Below are 19,211 nucleotides of genomic sequence, written 5' to 3'. Positions count from 1 at the left end.
TACTTCTTCAACTGGCTTTAAGAAGTTGTGCTTTTGACATCACACTTGAGGGGAAACTCCTTCCAAAAGAGCATCTCTGCGATTCAATATGTTAAGTCTCAGTTTCAGTCACGATGCCACAGATATAAATTATAGGACCCTTCCTTGTAGAAAAACGTAGTCAAAGAGACCGAAGCCCATGTCGTCATCAGACTCCTCGGACTCGTCCTTCTTCTCTTCCTCCTTTTTCTTCTCTTCAACTGGAGCAGCTGCGGCAGGAGCAGCAGCCACAGCGCCAGCAGCGGGGGCGCCACCACCAGCTCCCACGTTGGAGATCAGACTGCCGATGTTGATGCCGGAGAGAGCCTTGGCGATCAGAGTGAGGATCTTGTCTTCCGTGATGGTGATATCGTCACCATTGCTGCGTGTGATGGGCGCTCATAGAGTCGCGGATGGCAGAGGAGAAGAGTGCTAGTCGCCGGATGGATACCAGGCCTTAGCTTCACAGAAGGACCGAGCACCTTAATCCACCGCCGTACCTCAGTCGCCATCTGCTTTTTAAAAAAAAAATATATTACCGCAAAAATAAAAAAAAATAAACATCCAGGAAAAACACATAAACACACACAGGCTTTACATATGTATATATGAAAACTTGCATAATTACTATTTTTAAAATTATTATACAGGATTTACAAAAGTAATGGGAGACAGTACAGTTAGAAAACATATCACATACATAAGACAAGGGGGTTAAATGGCCCTGCTCATGAGAGCTTACAATCTAAAAGGGAGAGGCAAGCAACAGAAAAGGTAATAGCTGTGAGAGGATGAGTTGCTGAAGAAAGTAAAGTTTCAGGTATTAGGTAGACGCAAAATAGGATTCCCTGAAGACAAAACGTTTTAGGAATTGCCTATGGATGAAGTAGGTATGTAGAGAGTTCCAGAGGATGGGAGAGGCTCTGAAGACGCTCTGGATGTGAGCATGGGAGGACAGTGAGGAGGGAGCTGGAGAGCAGATGGTATTGGGAGGAGCAAAGTTGGTATGGGGGATATTTTGGATGTTATTTGTTGCGAAAACAGAAGCCAGTGAAGGGATTAGTAGAGAGGGGTGGGAGACACTGAACTGTTGGTGGAGGATGATTCTGGAAGCAGCATTCATGAGTGGGAGTTGCAGTATGCAAGGCAAGAGATAACAAGTGAGTGAGTTAATATATTGGTGGTGTCATTGGTTAAGAAGTGGCGTATTTTGGAAATATTACTGACCTAAATTTAGCAAGATTTTGATAGAGACTGCATGTGGGGCCAGAAGAAAAGGTCAGACTCCAGGACTACACCTAAAACTCTAGCCTGAAGGGAGTCCGCATAGAGATGGTTTTGCTAGCCATTGGAGACTATCAACTGGTCAAGGGAGCTCTAAAAAAACTTCTTAGTATAGGGCTTTTTTTTTCATCATGCTTTTTTACATCATGCTCACAAACCTGTGAAAAAATCGTAGTTGTATAAATTTGTGCCCTTGTCAACTAAAACTTAAAATCATTATGCAAATATTTACGCAAACCGTTTTCCCCCCCTGTGTGCGTCACAATGTAGCATCAAAAAGGGTGTACAAATTATGTAAACATTGCATTGGGAAAAATTAGAAAATTATTAAAAACTCTTTTTCACTATTTATTCCCCATAACAGGAAATAAAAGTATAAGTATTCAAATTTGTTACCAAATTACAGCCCTGTCACAAAAAAAAACAACAATGTTTGGGTAGACGAAACCTAAAAGATTTTGGGTTATGCACTAAAGGGTGAAGAGTTTGGAGAAGGCAGGGGAAGTGAACAATCTAGGCCAAAAAAGTTAATTCTCCAATTCAGCTCACTTTCCAATTCAGTTGTTGCCCTAGATTGTTCACATCTACCTCATCTAAACTCTTCACCCTTTTGTGAATAACCTTATGTGTGGAACCAAGTCATCTCTGAAGCGACAATAACAATGCTCTGGGGTGTAGGGAGAAAAAGACCTGGGAACTCAAATGGTTCATTTTCAGCTTTAAGAATAGTGTGCATTTAAACAAGCATTGACTTGACTGAGGAAAGCATTGACTTGAATGAGGAAAGCACTCACTCATTTTTAGACTTTGACATATATTTGTGTCTGATGGTGTGGTTTATTGTTAAATCACATTATACGAAACATGCCTCACGGAACTTCTCCATGTAAGACGTCCAGACAGCCTGCACATTGTTCCATGCTTTCTGCCTGATTGAAAGGAATGAAATAGTGACAAGGATAGGATGCATCTTCTGACACATAAATAATTGAAATAAATAGACTCTAGATTGTCCTTGAGAGAGGTCAGCTTTTGAAAAGCCAATGTTGATTATATTTGCAGCCTCTAATTGTGACTGTACAAGAGATCACGGTAGCTGCTTATTAGAATACATGGGTGAATCATCCCATCAGGTTTCAGGCTTGAAGCATATCAGGCTATCAGAAATCAGCAGATATCTGCATATAATTCCAGGTCTGCTATCTCTTCAGGTTTTGTCTTTTTTTTTCTACTTTTTTTTCCCGTTTATTAAAATATGTGACACTTTTCCCTAAGGGACACTAGTGTAGTGCTGCAAGCATACAATACCAGTAGAATCCTGAGCATTTGGGCTCCCTGCTAAACTTGAAGCTCCTTTACTTTCTTCAAGCTTTGCCCTGCCCCCTATCATCTCTCAAGTCTACCTTTTGATAAAGGAAGCCACCCATGAAGCTATAGGTCCTATAGTGAGATTTTGGTGAAACTGAGAGGTAGAAGCAGACTCCACTTTCACAGGAAAAGTCAAGATATGCAAATAACGCCAATGCTCTTTATCTCGGTCTACAGATCATTTTTATATGCAGTTTTTTACTAAAGGTAACTATCACGTACCTGGTTGGAGACTGGTTGGATGAGGAGGCTTCCCTTGCACCTCGTGTCCTACAGACTCTGGAGGTGGAGACAGAGTCTGAGTGAACAGCAAATAGCACAGGTGCCAGAGGTGCGTTCACACCGTGCAGACAAATTCCAGAGTCAGGATCAGGTCAGACAAGCCAAGGGTCAGAAGTACAGAACAGGAGACAGTGGCAAATCAAGTGAACAGGCAAAGGTCAGGAGGCAGGCGCCAATCAGAGTAGTCAAGCGCAATCCAGGTCAAAACACAGGAATAGGAACAGGAAACTGATATCGGACACAGGAACAAGCTGAAGACTATCTGGCACCTGGGGATCAGTCAGGCTTATTTAAATAAGCTGGTCTATTAGAGGTCACTGCATCATTTCCTGAGTGCCAGAGGTCACCATATCACTTCCTGTGCGCCAGAGGTCAGCGCGTCTAGAAAGGTATCTGAACACACATTGCATTTCAGTTTGTTGTGTATTGGGCTGCAGACCAGTCAGGGTGCCCACTCTGACCTGTGTCCACCACCAAAGGTGCCTAGAATAGGCACATGAGCATCAGAACTGGACCAATGGGGCAATGGAAGAAAGGTGGCCTGGTCTGATGAATCATGTTTTCTTCTATACCATGCGGATGGCCTGGTGCATGTGTGCCGCTTCCCTGTGAAAGAGATTGCACTAGGATTCACTATAGGAACAAGGCAAGTCAGTGAAGACAGTGTGATGCTAGGGAGCAAATTTCTCCTGGGCCATCCCTAACCTGCAGATGTTGTGGCCTGCTCAGTGTGTTACCCTCACAACCCATATTAGAATAAACAAACTGAACAGCACAATAATGATGCCATTCATGTCACCGTACTTTAGTAACATATTCCTCACCATGTACTTCCAACAAACACTCGCCATTATTTAGTAGCCAAACGCTAATTATGCAAACAGATGCATGGAATATCCTTCTGTGATGGATGAAATGTGTGACAATTTGACTTGTTGCCAAGGTAATAACAAGAAAGTTTCCATTCATCGCGTAAAGGACGGGAGTATTAAACACTCGCCAGTAAATCATTAGCCATCTGTATATACAGAATGCGCCTCATTTCTCTAATAAGCTTCAGCTATTGGCAGACACACTTTTATCATCTCTGCCTCATTGCTGTACCTCACTATACATCTATACAGCCTGTGCTATTAATTTTACAGAGCATCTCCCAACATGATCAGAATATGCATGGAATCATAGCCTACAAAAACAGCCATTAAAATAGACCTGAACTCAAACATTTGCATCTAATAATAATTGTGTCTATGTAGTACCCTGAAAGATTTACCCTGTGTCGCAAATTCCCCCTGAAAAATAGCAGAGCACTTCCTGTGCCTTGAGCCTTAAGTGAGAGATCATTTAAGGTACTGCTACCTCTGAATGTTAGTCCCATGGGTTTGGGAGAGATTTGGCAATGTAATCTCTGTGCTGCTCTCTCCTTGCTGGAGAGAAAATTGTATCTAAGAACCTTCAATGCAAGGAACTCCCAGCTTCTGCTTTATCCATTCTGTGGAACTGTGCTTTCTGCAACTCTGCTGCTGCTTCTTTAATATTCCCCCACCAGTAGATCACAAGTCATTAATGGGCAGCTCTGACAAAATGCCTGCACCCACATGTAGATGGCTGCCACACAGCGACAGTGAAAGGCATGGTAGGTCAATAATAGGAAAAAGATCAGTCCTAGTCCTTTTCCCTTTTTGGGCATAGCTTCTAGTATTCTTGTCCTCTTTAAAGTTTAAAAACCTTATAATAGATATGTAACTCTGCAAAAAATATGTTTTGTCAAGATTCGGATTGATTTAGATTTTATTTCTTTAGTTTTTTGGATTTCGGATTTGAAATTCAATTTGGTTCATTATTTTGGATCCATCCGAAGTTTCGTTTAAGAACGATCCAAATTTGTGTTCCTGAACAAAGTCACATGACCTTGCCTGTAATGCAACCCCCAATAGACCCCCAAAAAATCTGATTGGCCAGAGAACAGTCACATGTCCGATTTAGTTTTGGTTTTAAAAGAAATTCGGATTCATTTCAGAGGATTCAGAATGTCTGAATTTAACGAAATTTGTAAGAATATCCATTCATATCTACGTTATAATTAGGGATGAACTGATACTGTTTTTTCGGTATCGAGTACAAGTATTCGATACCGAATACCGATACTAGAAGTCCCATTAAGGAAGCTGGGCGACATGTAATGACTCGCTGCCCGGCTTTATGATTAACCAGGTGACGAGGAAGAAAGGAGCCGGCTTTCTGGCCAAACAGGAAGCTGGGGGACGAGTAATGACTTGACACCTGGCTTCCTGATTGCCCAGCTTCTCGACCAATTAGGAAGCTAGGTGGTGAGTCATTACACGCTGCCCGGCTTTTTGATTGGCCAGGAAGCCGTTTACATGCTACCTCATCACCAGGTGACGAGGAAGCATGGAGCTGGCTTTTGGCCAATAAGGAAGCTGAGGGGCGGGTAATGACTCGCCACCCGGCTTCCTGATTGGCCAGCTTCCAGACCAATCAGCAAGCTGGGCACCAAGTGACGAGGGAGCATGGAGGCAGCTTCCTGGCCAATCAGGAAGTTGGGCAACAAGTAATGGCTTGCCGCCTGGCTTCCTCATACCGGAAGTTCTGGTATTGGGATAAGCATCGGGAGCATTTGGGCGAGTACGAGTACTCACCGAAATACTCAGTATCGCCACCAATACTAGTTTCAGTATCGGTGCATCCCTACCTATAATCCACTCTTACTCTATTAATAATTAAAAATAATGATGAGCTCTCCTTTTGAAGTTAAAAGTTGCCTGTATGTTACGATGATCCACAAGCTTTTGTGCATTCTGAGTCACCAGTCCCTAAAAAGTATTTACTTCTCTTGCTATGTACTTGTTCTAGGTTGGTGACTGAGAAAGTACTGAGGTCAGATACAGCCAGGCATCCAGCAGTTTCAAAAAGAGGTCTGCAATGGCAGATTCTGTATTTCTCTCTGTTTCAGTTTCCTTTATCTACGCCCCCTCAATTCTACACGCAGAGCAGTGCCAGTACACAGTCACTCAGCAAATACATTCTCTTTACAACCTATTCTATAATTGATATGCTCACAGCAATCATTCCGCAAAGATACTGACCATGGGATGTGAAATCCACACAGTCACTGGAGGACATACCTATAAATCTAAGTGCAAGATAATCAGAAAAATATGGCACCGCGAGCAGGTGAAAATGGAGAAACCATTTAAAATATTACTTTTGGATACATTTTTTGATAATAAAGTAACATGAAAAGGTTAACTTTATACAAACAAGACTGAACAAAAAATACTTATACTGTTAAGTGCAATATGCAGGATGCCATTGCTAAACGCCTTCTGAAAAAGCCATAATACTCCTAGAAATGGCTTTAGTACCTGATCTCTGGAAGTTTAGAATTCTCTCTCTCTCTCTCTCTCTCCCTCTCTCTCTCTCTCTCCCTCTCTCTATACAGTGTCTTGCAGGACACTGTATTGTGATTGTAAAAGATTGTAAAAGAAAGTAAAACACATCTTGCTCTATCACCTCATAAAAGCCTCTGGAAAGGAACTTTTCTTGACATTGAAATAATACACTTCCTTACTTTGAAGTAAAAAATATATGGAGGGTCATCACAGAGTTTTGTAACCTTTAATAAAGCAGTTGGCAGAGTTAGTAGAGTTAGTATAGAGAAATTCAGGAACCATTAAAATTCGAGCTTTATCTTTTGTTGGATTTTTACAGATGTAAGACGAAGGTCTATCCTGATGAACTCCCGAACACAAGCATAGTAATAGTATTTCATAATGAAGCCTGGAGCACACTACTACGGACAGTCCACAGCGTCATCAACCGATCTCCCCACCATCTTTTATCGGAAGTTATTTTGGTGGATGATGCAAGTGAAAGAGGTATAGTTCACATTTTCTTCTGGTTTTCTGGGTCAGCTGAGATGATGAGCAAATTACTGTATACAGCATTTTTAAACTTGACAGATTTCTCAAAACAGCAACTCCAGAATTCTGTGCTGCAAATGTTTGTTTGTACCCTTTAATTGGAATTTCCAAGAAATCTGTAAATCCCCCATTGGTGTTTTATCCTTTCAAATTAAAGAAAATCTGAACTTGAAGTTGTAATATCCTGTCATACAGCCTGCTAGTTAATTCTGATGTAATAGGGCAACCTCAGAACACTCTCAATAGGTTTCTGTTCTGATCACCAAGCATTGTTCATTTGGAAGAGGGTATGTCTGTCATTTATAAATGGATTGTGGGAGGTGAGTACCGCACCTTGTTAGTACAAGGCAAAGGTGCCAGCCACATAGGGAATTTATACCTTTCCCTAAAATCCCCTTCAAATGAAACCTCTCTGTAAGAAAATGAGGACTAGCCAAAAATAATGGAAGGATAAAGGGTACAGTTTCAAGCTTTGGCCCACTCCCTTTGCTTTTTGCAGCTCGCTTTTAGATTCCCAATATGATGGGTGGCCTCATTGAGTAATAGGAATGTGCTGTAGGTGGGCCCAGAATTGACTTCAGAGGTGAAGTGTAGAATTGCTTAACAGAGCTTCACAGGTTTCAGGGATCACTAAAAAGCTATGTATTGTTACATGAGGTCAGTTAAGGTCTCTGATCTTCACTTATGCCAACATTAAGCAACTTTACTTAAAGGACAGTTGTATATCAAATGGACAGTTTTTTTCATACTTTTTTGTGTGTTTATGTTTTTTTCCCCCCATCAGATTTCCTAAAAGCTCCACTGGAAAACTATGCCCGACATCTGGAGGTTCCAGTGAAAATTCTGAGGATGGAACAAAGGTCAGGGCTGATCCGGGCACGCCTTAGAGGTGCCAACATTGCAAGGGGTCAAGTGATAACCTTTTTGGATGCACACTGTGAATGTACAGTTGGATGGTTGGAGCCATTGCTGGCAAGAATAAGGGAAGACAGGTATGAATATTTCACATCTGTCTCCTGCTGAACGTATGTTAGCAGAACATATTAAAAATTCAAGTAAATACACAGATGTGCAGATATGTTTGTGACAGGTCCTCTTAAGAGTGGTCATGGCAGTCAGATCTTGGAGGGTCTCCCTATTATGCAGAAATCTGTTTGAATAGGAGTGTCCTACAGCTGAGCAAGCATAAGTTAAATTATGCCAATGTGTGTCTAGTTAGCTAAAATGGTGTAAGCAAAGTCATAGATGGCATGGCGACTGAGTAAAACCCATGTGGTGGCTGGCAATAATAGAACAATGTGAAGGATGAGTGTATACTGGTAATGAGTACACTTCCCTGAAGTGTGGGGATAGACTGTTGCTGGGTGTGCTCCCCAGCAGTCTCAGGGTATAATGTTGCTAAGTGCACTCTCCTGGAGTGTGAAGGTAGGTTGCTGCTGGATGTGCATCCCAGGAGTGTGAGGTAGATTGCTGCTGGATGTGCTCCCCTGGAGTGTGAGGGTAGATTGCTGCTGGATGTCCTCCCCCGGAGTGTGAGGGTAGGTTGCTGCTGGACGTGCTCCCCTGCAGTATCAAGTTAGATTTTTGCTGGGTGCAATCCCCCTGGAGAATGATGTTATGCTCTTTCTGGGTGTGCAGATAAACTGTAAGGGTAAACTGGTAATGGAGAGCCCTAAAATATGATTAATTTACTGCACTGCATTCTGGTAATCTCTGAAAAACAGATCACAAACTGCTGGAAGAAAGCAGCATCTGCATTCATTTAGCTGAGCCCTGCCCAACCCATGTGATCCCAGATGCCACTTTGTAGAAAGCAGAATGTACATCAGGATGGATCCATGCTGCCCCCCTAGTTCTCCATTTCGGCAAAATCTGCTATAAGAAAAAGGGAAAAAGCTATGCCCAAATTTCTGTGGCAAGAACTGTGGCTCTTCTTTTGTTTCAAAGTATTTTATTCATTTTCCACAATAAATATACAATTAATACGAACACTTTAGTGTCACCAAACAAACAACAATACTTCATTTTTACTTAAATATAATCTATTCCTTATTAATATAAGCAATGAAATTTGTGCAATGTGCAATATAATATTATTGAAAATTCATTAATAAGAGAGCTTTGCTCATTAATATATATCAAAAACTATTCTTGTGTACTTAAAAGTGCCTTTGTTTAGCAGATTTCCATTATACTATCAATATTCAATTGAACTAATAAAAACCGCTATATACCTTAATAAACCTTAATAAATAGTGTTTCCAAAATTAATAAATTATATTTAAAGTCAAGGTTAACCAGGTACCAGGTCAAACAGCAACCAACACTCCCATATAACGAATCCATGGTGACCAAGTTAGTTCAAATCTCTTTTCAGTATCCATAAGGATGCTCTGTATCTTCTCATGTACCATTATCCATGACAGTTTCGCTTTAACCTGTTGAAAAGGTATCGTTGGCAGCCTCCAGGATTTTGCTATAGTAGTTTTAGCTGCCAGAAAGAAAAAATATATCAATTTCTCCTGAGCTCTTAAGAGTCCTGGTATAGGGCAATTTAATGGAGCATAGTGAGCCTCCTTCGGGACATGGACTTCAACAACTCTATATATAAGAGCATAGAGTCTGTTCCAGAAAGAGCGCACTTTAGGGCATTGCCACCAGGTGTGATACATAGTATCAGGAAGTGTACATCCTCGGAAGCAATCAGGGGATATCCCCGGAAATATCCTAGCCATCCTGGAGGGGACCAAGTACCATCTAGATAATACTTTATAATTAGCTTCAACATAAAGGATAGTTTAGTCTTTGTATCTACCAAAATAGAATATATCATTGAAATGCCGCCCCTCTGTCCTCCATCCCCCAGACACCACTGTGGCTCTTCTTTAGTTAATACCATTATCAACACAGCTAACCAAATATTAGTTAGCACTTAACAAAAAACCCTTCTTCAATCGACTAAGTTAATCTGGGATTTAGAGATGTGTTGGTTATATTTTAATTGGATTTTTGATAATAGCTATTTTAGAATCAGAATATTTTTTATAGGGAAGCCTCACATACAGCTGTGTACAGGAGGGCATGAAAAGAATTGATCTGTTTTGTGTCAATTCATATTTTCCCCTCCAGGAAAACAGTGGTTTGTCCAATAATCGATGTAATAAGTGACGACACGTTTGAGTACATGGCCGGTTCAGACATGACTTACGGTGGATTTAATTGGAAATTGAATTTTCGCTGGTATCCTGTTCCCCAGAGAGAAATGGACAGAAGGAAAGGAGACAGAACATTACCAGTAAGGTAAATAAATATTATATATTTCATGTATGGATGAGTGTGCATAAATGTTTACAGCAACAGTCAATACAGATAAAATTAAGAGATGAACAATAAGTTGCACAGTGTGAGATGGAAGAGCTGTCAGGCAGGGTGGTGCAGCAATTAAACTACACAGATACATTACATGCCAATTGAATGATACTTGTCATTTTGTTTTGTGCGGATGACAGCTGGAACATCTGTGGAGTTTTGTAACCCATAAATACAGCATATATGACATGAACTATTCTCTCTGGTTTCTGCACCATGTCACACATATATGCACATGCTAAGGCCAGCTTGGTTAGCAAGTTTTGCGTTTGGTTTGCCATTAGTTTATAGGAGGATACCAGACCCATTGGAAGTAGTCCAGACAAACATGGGGGAAAACATGCAGGCTCCAGACACCTACCGGTAGCACCCTTGCTGAGGTTTCCCTTAACCTCTCTATAACCTCAATCTGTAGATTGCACAAAATGTGTACCCTGACAGAATTTAAATAGTAAATTATGTCACCATCGTCATGCCTGATGAAGGGACCCTCAGTGGCCCGGAAACGCTGCAATGTAACAAGATGTGTGCGCATCAATAAAATGTATCACTGGTTGAAGATTGAACCATGGTGTGCTGGTGACACACTTACTATTCGGATCTGAAGCGGCGCCATCAGCAGTCACTGCAGCACCCACCACAACGGACATACCAGTAAGGAGTGCGGTAGGATTATAATGCATTCTGAAAGAATTTAAGTTCATTATTGCCTGATCCAATCAATGTTGGCTTACTCTACAATGGATTTCTGAGATAGAGATCATTTCAGCCAATCTGTTTGTTTCCCACAGCATAAATGCACATGCTGGTGTGATCTGAGCATGTATAAAAGGGTTTAAATTACAGGGGTATTTTCAGTAGCTCAATTGTGCTCACTGCTGATTGCCAACCGATGGACCAATGGGCTTCCTGAAATGTATGGCAAACAGTATCACGTGCCAGCAGTGAAATGCACATATACTGTGTAATCATGAGCTAATAAATTCTGTTACATTCTGCGGTGTAGTTTGCACTATAGCGATCCTAATGTTCCATGAGTTAGTGACTGATTATCTGAAAATAACAGGTGATTTTAGTAGAGTGAATGAGTTACAACAATGTATCTTTGGTATCATACAGTTCTCTGTCTGATAAAGAAATCCCCAAGCAACTAATTAATGGATCCATCCCTAATCGCTGCCTAATATTTATGGCCAGTTTTAGTCCGCTTCTTAATTTGTTTGTACAGCAAACAAGAGTTCTGCTTTAAACACCAACCACCACAAACAGGAGACTATAAACAATCCCCATATCTATGCTATGAGGATTTTGAAACTTAGATCAAGAGGAAAGTTCACTTGGAACCAACATTTTGTTGGCACTTCGTGAGGCGAAATGACCTTCTGCCACAAAATGTGTCAAGCTGCTCAGTGGATGCCCTCTTTACTACATCGTGTCTCATACAAGGGTATACATTTCCCAAGATATATCTAGTTTATTGTATTTTGCATTCTATTGTTGCTTTGCTAGCACATTTTATTGTTGCTTGGTAAGCAATTATTATTCTTTTGTCCTCTCAGACCATTGGGTTTCACTATTGTTTATAGGTTGATCCGCGCCCCCCCCCCCCCCCCAAAAAAAAAAGACTAATATTTACTTGGGATGCCTTTAGCTTTGATTATGGCACACATTAATTTTGGCATTGTTTCTATAAACTTATGCAATGTCATAACATTAATTTACGTCCAGAGTTGCATTAATTTTTTACCAAGATCTAATGATGATTGGAGAGTCGGACCACAGTGCAGTCTTCTCCAGCACATCCCAAATATTCTTAATGGAGCTAGGGTCTGGACTCTGTTGTGGCCAATCCATGTGTGCAAATGATGTCTCATGCTCCCTGAACTACTCTTTCACAATCTGAGCCCGATGAATCCTGGCATTGTCATCTTGGAATATGCCCAATGTGCCATCAGGGAAGGAAAAATCCATTGATGGAAAAACTTGGCCATTCAGTATATTCAGGTACGTAGCTGACCTCCTTTTTTGGGGACATAACTTTGCTTAGCTTAATCCAGGTAATTACTTTTTTATTTTTTTGGATAGGCAGTGTATAAGAGTATATACAGTAGTTATGTATTTGGAATAATAATAATAATACTAATATTATTTTATTTCCACTTGTAACATCTTTAGAACCCGGGTTCTTCTCAGATAGGTGCTCTAGTAGAGCACCTTCTGGGATATATATATATATACAGTGTATCTGCAATCTCTATGGTAGTTCACTTATTTTTATCTTATCTATATGTGCATTGATATATTATTGATCTATACCTTATTTATCAGTTATATTTAGTGTTTATTATTGTAAGGGCTCTTTTATGGTCCTTGTGAGTGTTTTAAATGATTGTAGGGGTTAGGGTTGATATGTGGTTCTCATTATGTCTAATAAAATGTTATGATTCTAATCAATCGGCGTGGCTGTTTGTTTGCACAGGGATTTTGTGGTGGTATTAAATCTATACTCGGACAATTTAAAAAAAAAATAATAATCTAAAGAGAGGCAGACTTGATAGACCACTTTTTTTTTCTTTACGTTTTGTTTTGAAGAATGCAATAGAATTATATAATGTATAAATGTATTTCCCATACCCTGACCTCACAAACTTAAAATTCATAGAGGGGCCACATTGCAAAACCCTATAAATGTATCAATAAATCATTATACAATTCATTATAAAGTCACAGTGTCATTCTCCTCCAAAACCATCCGAGGTCCACCAAAGAGGTATAAACTATATAACAAAAATGAATCACGTAACATATATTAATTTTACTAACCAAGTTGGTTGTAGAAACCAACCAAGTTCATTGTAGAAACCATTTTGGTTATTTATCATGTATTATCCAATTTAATTTTTTTCAGCAATGCAAGTATCCCTTACAGGTTGTATATATTTTAAATGAGGAAAGCCTAAGGTAAAGGCAAACATGTAGAAACACAGTGGGTATCATGTGCCCAAAAAGGAACCATATTCTTGACCTTTGAACATGCATGGATTTAAATTGCCACAGCAGCCCTTTATTAACCAAACAAAAGTTAACTTACCAAACGTAATAATCAAATTAACATACAAATTAATAACCTGGATGACTGTTGGATCCGAGAAGGGGACTTTGGGTGCCCATCAGCCAAAATAAGGCCTCCACTAAAACTGCTCCCATGTCCCCAGCCGCACCCAAGCACCACGAGGACAGTTACTGCTCCCAAGTTCCAAACGGACAGGCCCCTGACAAATACCGACACCAATGGGGGGAAGCACCTGATGGCCCCCCCATTTTGTAACCGACTCACATTTTCAGACCCCCAGAGACCCGTTAACCTGCCAAGCTGCCGTGACATAAAAAGTCATTGCAACTGCAAAATTAGGGGAGGTCGGCCAGGAAAACCTGCTTCCTCTGTCGACTTTCTAGAAAGAACACTCATCAGCCCTTGCAGTCCCAACCCATGCGGCTCCTCCCCGGCACCTGACCCCCAACCTCCAATCAGGTAAGGTCAACTGATTCACACTTTATTTAACCCCTTCTCCAGGGACTATTCCTCCCCCAGTCATGCAGCCCCTCTGCTCATTATCTCCCAGCTTGTCTTTATGAAAAGTATTACATTTAATGCTGAAGTTCCTTTTCTGGGGTCTGCAGGTGCAGCAGTGCATAACTTTGAGTGGCAATGCCTCTGGGTTCCAAACTTCCAGTCATAACAGTCTTTGCTGAACCTCTCATTGCAATGGAGAGCAGAAAAGTCAGGATGATGTGTGCTCACTACAGGCATGCTATGTATCAACCCAACTGCATGTGTTCTCACAACAATAGGGTGACAATGCCACCAATGCTTTGAAAGGCAGTGGGTGAGTGTTGTCACCCTAAAAGAGGAAGTCCTATTGACACAGTACTGACTCAGGATTTCTAGAGGTAAAATAAAAAAGACTGCATTTTTAATAATCACAGTGACATTAGCACACATATTTTTTTTTATGTTTTGAGTGTACACACACTTCAACTGTCTAAAGATCTGTTTTTGATTGATGCCGCGGTGGCTTTTCCTCTCCTTATTTTTATATTACGTTTTTTGTCTGGCTGTGTTCTTTGTAGTCGATGAGTGAAAACAGACGAATAATGGATCTTTCTTCATTTCATACAAAAGATCTGTTTGGGCCTACTGCTTTCCTCTTATCATTATTTGCTATTAGGAAAAATCGATCTGTTAGCTCTTCGCAAACCTAATAATCTCTATAAATAAACGTTTTTCAAACATTTCCATTGTTTACTGCACAATGGTACAGTTTTATAATACAGCAGGGTCATTAGTCTTTCCCTTTCGGATATAAGGCACGTCTTCCCTGTTCTGAAAAAGTGAAGCTCACTTATCTTCGCCTGTCAATAGAATATATCTGAGCGTGCATCACATTCCAGCTGAAACTGTGACACTGTTTATCTATGTCATACCAATTACTGAGCTAGGATATCATACAGAGCCTGCATGGGCTTATCCTTGTGCTAATCATCAGCGCCCTCTGCTGGACAAACCTGAGAAGGCATCCTTAAAGGCTAAGTTCACCTTTTGCAAAAATTAAAGAAATGCATATTTGATAATATAAAAGAAAAATATGCTTTTCTTTAATTTTTGAATTCAAGCCTGAAAAGCATTGCTTGTGTGTGTTGTAAAGTAGCCACCACTTCAAGCTCTCCCTCTGTGATGGACTACAATCTTATGTTTATCTTACTAATTTGTATTGGGATTGTAGTCCATCATTAAAGTGAGCTTGGAGCAGTGGCTACTTTACAACACACACAGGGACCATGGCAAACAAAAGTAGCCACCCTCCAGGAAGAAGAACAGCGTCAGCACCAATTCAGAGATGATTTGATGATTTGATGATCTACAGCCGAGTGATACACAAATAAGATACATTTCTGTTCATAATTAAGGTACTTAAATGCATTTATAAGATTTACCTCCTGAGTTTAGTGTCTCCTCAGAACAATGCCATTGGGTTGCAATGAAGCAGGATCAACCATTGTCATCTTCCCAGTTTAGCCAATCAACTCCCTTCACAGATTAGAAAATTAAAGGACGTGTCTGGCTACTATGAAAACATCATCCTTTTTCTTTTGGTTGGAAAGTGTGTGAATGGAATTTGCAGTCCAGGGGGGTGATTTACTAACCTAAACACACACACACACACCTGGTGTGTGTGATTTTCACACAGCAAAACGTATTTATCAACCAAAAAGTCTCTAAAAGCATATTTCCACTAATGCCATATATGGAAAAATCATGTACATGATGCATATATAATGCTGCTTCACAGTTTGGGCAAAAATGGTTAGCTCATGCATTTACATTCCTGCATTCATCAACGCAAGCAACACAACATAGAGCTAATTTACACAACATCACCTTGCAATTCATGCTTGGCTTTGCACAACACACCTGCTGGGTGTGTACACACTACAAAGGTGTTTAGATTCCACCCATAGATCATGCTGGGAGGGAACACACTACAGAGGTGTATACATGTTTGTGGTGTGCTTATAAGGTTAGTAAATCAACCCACAGGTCTTCTTCCAGCCTGGAAGGCATCTTATCGGGATATAGTTGAGTATTCAAGGTCTCCCTTATGATCAGGAACAGAGAGATAGTTTTCATACCAAGCAGCAAAACATATTTATTCATTTATTTCACTTAACTTAGGCTTGATATTGGTTCAGGCCCCCAAACGGATGTATCTCAACAGATACGTATCTTTTTTTCAGCCTTACAATGTATTTGGGCTTTACTCTGAAAAAAGCTCAGTTTACAAGGTGCATTGCAGGTTTTCTATGTTCTAATCCGGCTCGATTTTTGTGATGATAAAAACATAACTTTCAAGGATTTTGCTTGCTGGATTTGTATAGTAGCTTCTCACCATTTAAGTAGATAAAATGTCTATTTCTATTTTATTGTACATATTCTCAGATCTATACCGCCTTCTTTTCTCCAGAACACCTACAATGGCAGGAGGCCTTTTCTCCATTGACAAGAACTATTTTGAAGAGCTTGGCACGTATGATTCAGGAATGGATATCTGGGGTGGAGAGAATTTGGAGATGTCTTTCAGAGTAAGTATAACTAAAACAAACTTTGGGAACAACTTCCACCAAACAGTGAAATGCTCAGATAAAACACATACTCACATGGCTCTACCAGAAAATCCATAGAGTGATACCCGTACTCTTGTAACCAATCACTTTCCAATACGTTGCATAGCTATGTTCCATAACATGAATGACAACACTGTATAGAATCTGTAATTCTCTGCCACTTCCTGCCTACTCTTTTATCCAAGGCTGTAGCTCAATTAAAGCAAGCAATGTTTACATTTTTCAGCATCATTTGAGGTGATTAGGTTTTTTAATTTTTTAGAAATACATTTTGACACCTTCCATTTACATCAAATCAGGAAATTTTGCAGGTACAGAGGTAAATAATCCAAAATCCCAAATTCTTACATTCATTAGCTAAACAAACATATTTTAATTTTACTTTCATTATACTTACCATTTCTTGTTTTCTACTTCCTGGTTCTCTTTGGCAAAAGTGATGTAATCGTGCCCAAGTGTTGCATCCTGGGAAGGTTACATCAGCAGTTAATTGCTGGGAAATCTCATCTGGGAAATCTCATCATGAGATCTCAGGGAAAGGCATTTTCCTCCATGAGATGATGTGCATGGTCACATGTGCCAGAGTTCCAGGAAGTAAAGGGAGATGGTTTCATTATCTCTTAGTAACAATGGCCACTGTGAGAAGAATGGGGAGGAAAAGAAACACAAGGTATGCAAATAATAAAAAGCAATTATCTACAAGTATCTGTTTGTAGATTGTCATCTTAAACAATTCTAAAGGCGACTTTGTTGTTATTTTGAAGATAAGGGTGAAATTCCTGTTTAAGATCACATGACCACTTTTATGGGATCATAGCTCCCAACTGTATCTCATTTAAAAGACTGTCCCTCTTTTCGAAACAAAACAAATATGTTGGCAGCACACCTAAGAGCTGATCTTCTGTTGATGTTGGCTGCCTCATATTCTTCTGCGCACCTGGTGCCATTTTTTTGCGGCCAGAAAGCCATACCTCTGACGTGGAAACAAGATTACGCGAGGCAGTTTGTTTGTGAAGTGCTGGAGAGCGGTATGATAATGAGTGTCTGCAAGCAATAGTGAAGCATGGTGGAGGTTCCTTGCAAGACTGGGGGTTGCATGTCTGCCAATGGAGTTGGAGATTTGGTCAGGATCGGTGGTGTCCTCAATGCTGAAAAATACAAGCAGATATGTATCCATCATGCCATACCATCAGGGTTGGCCCCACGTTTATTTTGCAGTCTGATAACGACCCCAAACATACAGCCAATGTCATTAAGAACTATCTTCAGCTTAAAGAGGAACAAGGAGTCCTGGAAGTGATGGTTTGGCCCCCACAGAGCCCTATACTCAACATCATCGACTCTGTCTGGGATTATATGAAGTGACAGAAGAATATGAGGCAGCCGACATCCACAAAAGATCTGTGCTTAGTTCTCCCAGATGTACCTAGAACAACCTAACTGCCCTGTACCTTCAAAAACTGTGTGCAAGTCTACCTAGAAGAATTTATGCTGTTTTTGAAGGCACAGAGTGGTGACACCAAGTATTGATTTGATTTGGATTTCTCTTCTGTTCATTTACTTTCCATTTTGTAGATCATTGATAACAATAAACTATGAACACTTATATTTCTGAACACATTCTTACTTTACAGCATGTTTTCACACCTGCCTAAAACTTTGCACAGTTCTATATAAAATATAACATGTAACTACCCTAATTTCTGAAATGTACCCATGAAAGCAAGAAGATATTTATATTGTTTTGCAAGATATATTTAAAAAAAAAAAAAATTCTGATGAATATCTTGCACAATATAGAGTTCCAATGATGAACTGCTGCATTCAAAAATTGCTCTGCTCCTGAATTGTTTGAAGAAATACAAGTGGTTAATGGAAAGTGAAGTGCTCCTTTAAAAACCTTTCTGCAATTATTTAAATGTATATGGTTTTTTTTTGTGTACATTTCATGAAACCTTTGTATGCACAGACTAGTGTGCCTATGAAAATGACCATTTACCTTTATCAAGATATGTTTTATAAGAGGATAAGAGCAATTTTGGGATAATTGGATATTTCACAGCAGAATTTAAAGAACATTTTTCAGTGTATTCACAGTATTGCTAATTTACTGTTGTATAGAGCATGGAGGTAGGCTGCCTGTGCAGTCCAATTATTATTATAACCATTATCATCAAAGGCGGATGGAGAAAAGATACAATTTAACACTGACTTCCAGACACAAATAAAAGACACAGATCAATACTGCTTTGTATTCATTAATAGATCATTACATGTATTTACTTTAATGCAACCAGTATAAGTATTTAAATTATACTTGGCATTAGCCTGTTGCAATCCCCTGTACAGCAGGGTTCAGACTTGGTGAGGAAAATGCAGTGTAAGGAGTTAGTCAACTGTGCTACAATGCTTATATGCTAAAAGAAATATGCTGGTAGAAGAAGAGAGCAGAGTAATAGAGGGATGAGTTCATCATTCTGTGGCTTTTCCTTTCACTGTTTGTTCAGTTTAGGAGAGGGACAAGACCTGCAAGTGTTACATATCTGTAGCAGAGAAAGATCCAGGCTCCTTCCCTGCTAGGCAGGGCTCTGCTGTGTGATAGAGCCATGTAAATTGCTAAACTGGATGGACAGAAGTACTAATCCTTTGGTAGGTAAACCAGCTCCATGACATGTATTACATCTGCTTATTTAGATACTGGGCTGAGGTTTAGCTGTAAATCTTTATGTTGTTTTGAAAAAATTACAAATCAATTATAGAAAA

General features: G+C 39.9%; 1 protein-coding gene across 5 annotated transcripts in view; it reads left to right on the top strand.

The window, feature by feature from the left end:
- GALNT13 (polypeptide N-acetylgalactosaminyltransferase 13) overlaps positions 1-19,211 on the top strand; it is a 219,951-nt gene that overhangs the window by 126,813 nt on the left and 73,927 nt on the right. For all 5 annotated transcript variants that reach the window (XM_018569808.1, XM_018569807.1, XM_018569811.1 and 2 more), the window contains 4 exons: positions 6,685-6,851; positions 7,681-7,888; positions 10,026-10,196; positions 16,289-16,406. In XM_018569808.1, the coding sequence (XP_018425310.1) occupies positions 6,685-6,851; positions 7,681-7,888; positions 10,026-10,196; positions 16,289-16,406 (664 nt within the window). The remainder of the gene's footprint in view (positions 1-6,684; positions 6,852-7,680; positions 7,889-10,025; positions 10,197-16,288; positions 16,407-19,211) is intronic.

The sequence above is a fragment of the Nanorana parkeri genome, unplaced genomic scaffold (genome assembly GCF_000935625.1).
Source record: "Nanorana parkeri isolate BGI_ZX_2015 unplaced genomic scaffold, ASM93562v1 scaffold1402, whole genome shotgun sequence".
In the NCBI taxonomy this organism is placed as follows: Eukaryota; Metazoa; Chordata; class Amphibia; order Anura; family Dicroglossidae; genus Nanorana; species Nanorana parkeri.
Note: the sequence above shows the minus strand (reverse complement) of the source record. Positions and strands in the feature narration are given on the sequence as shown.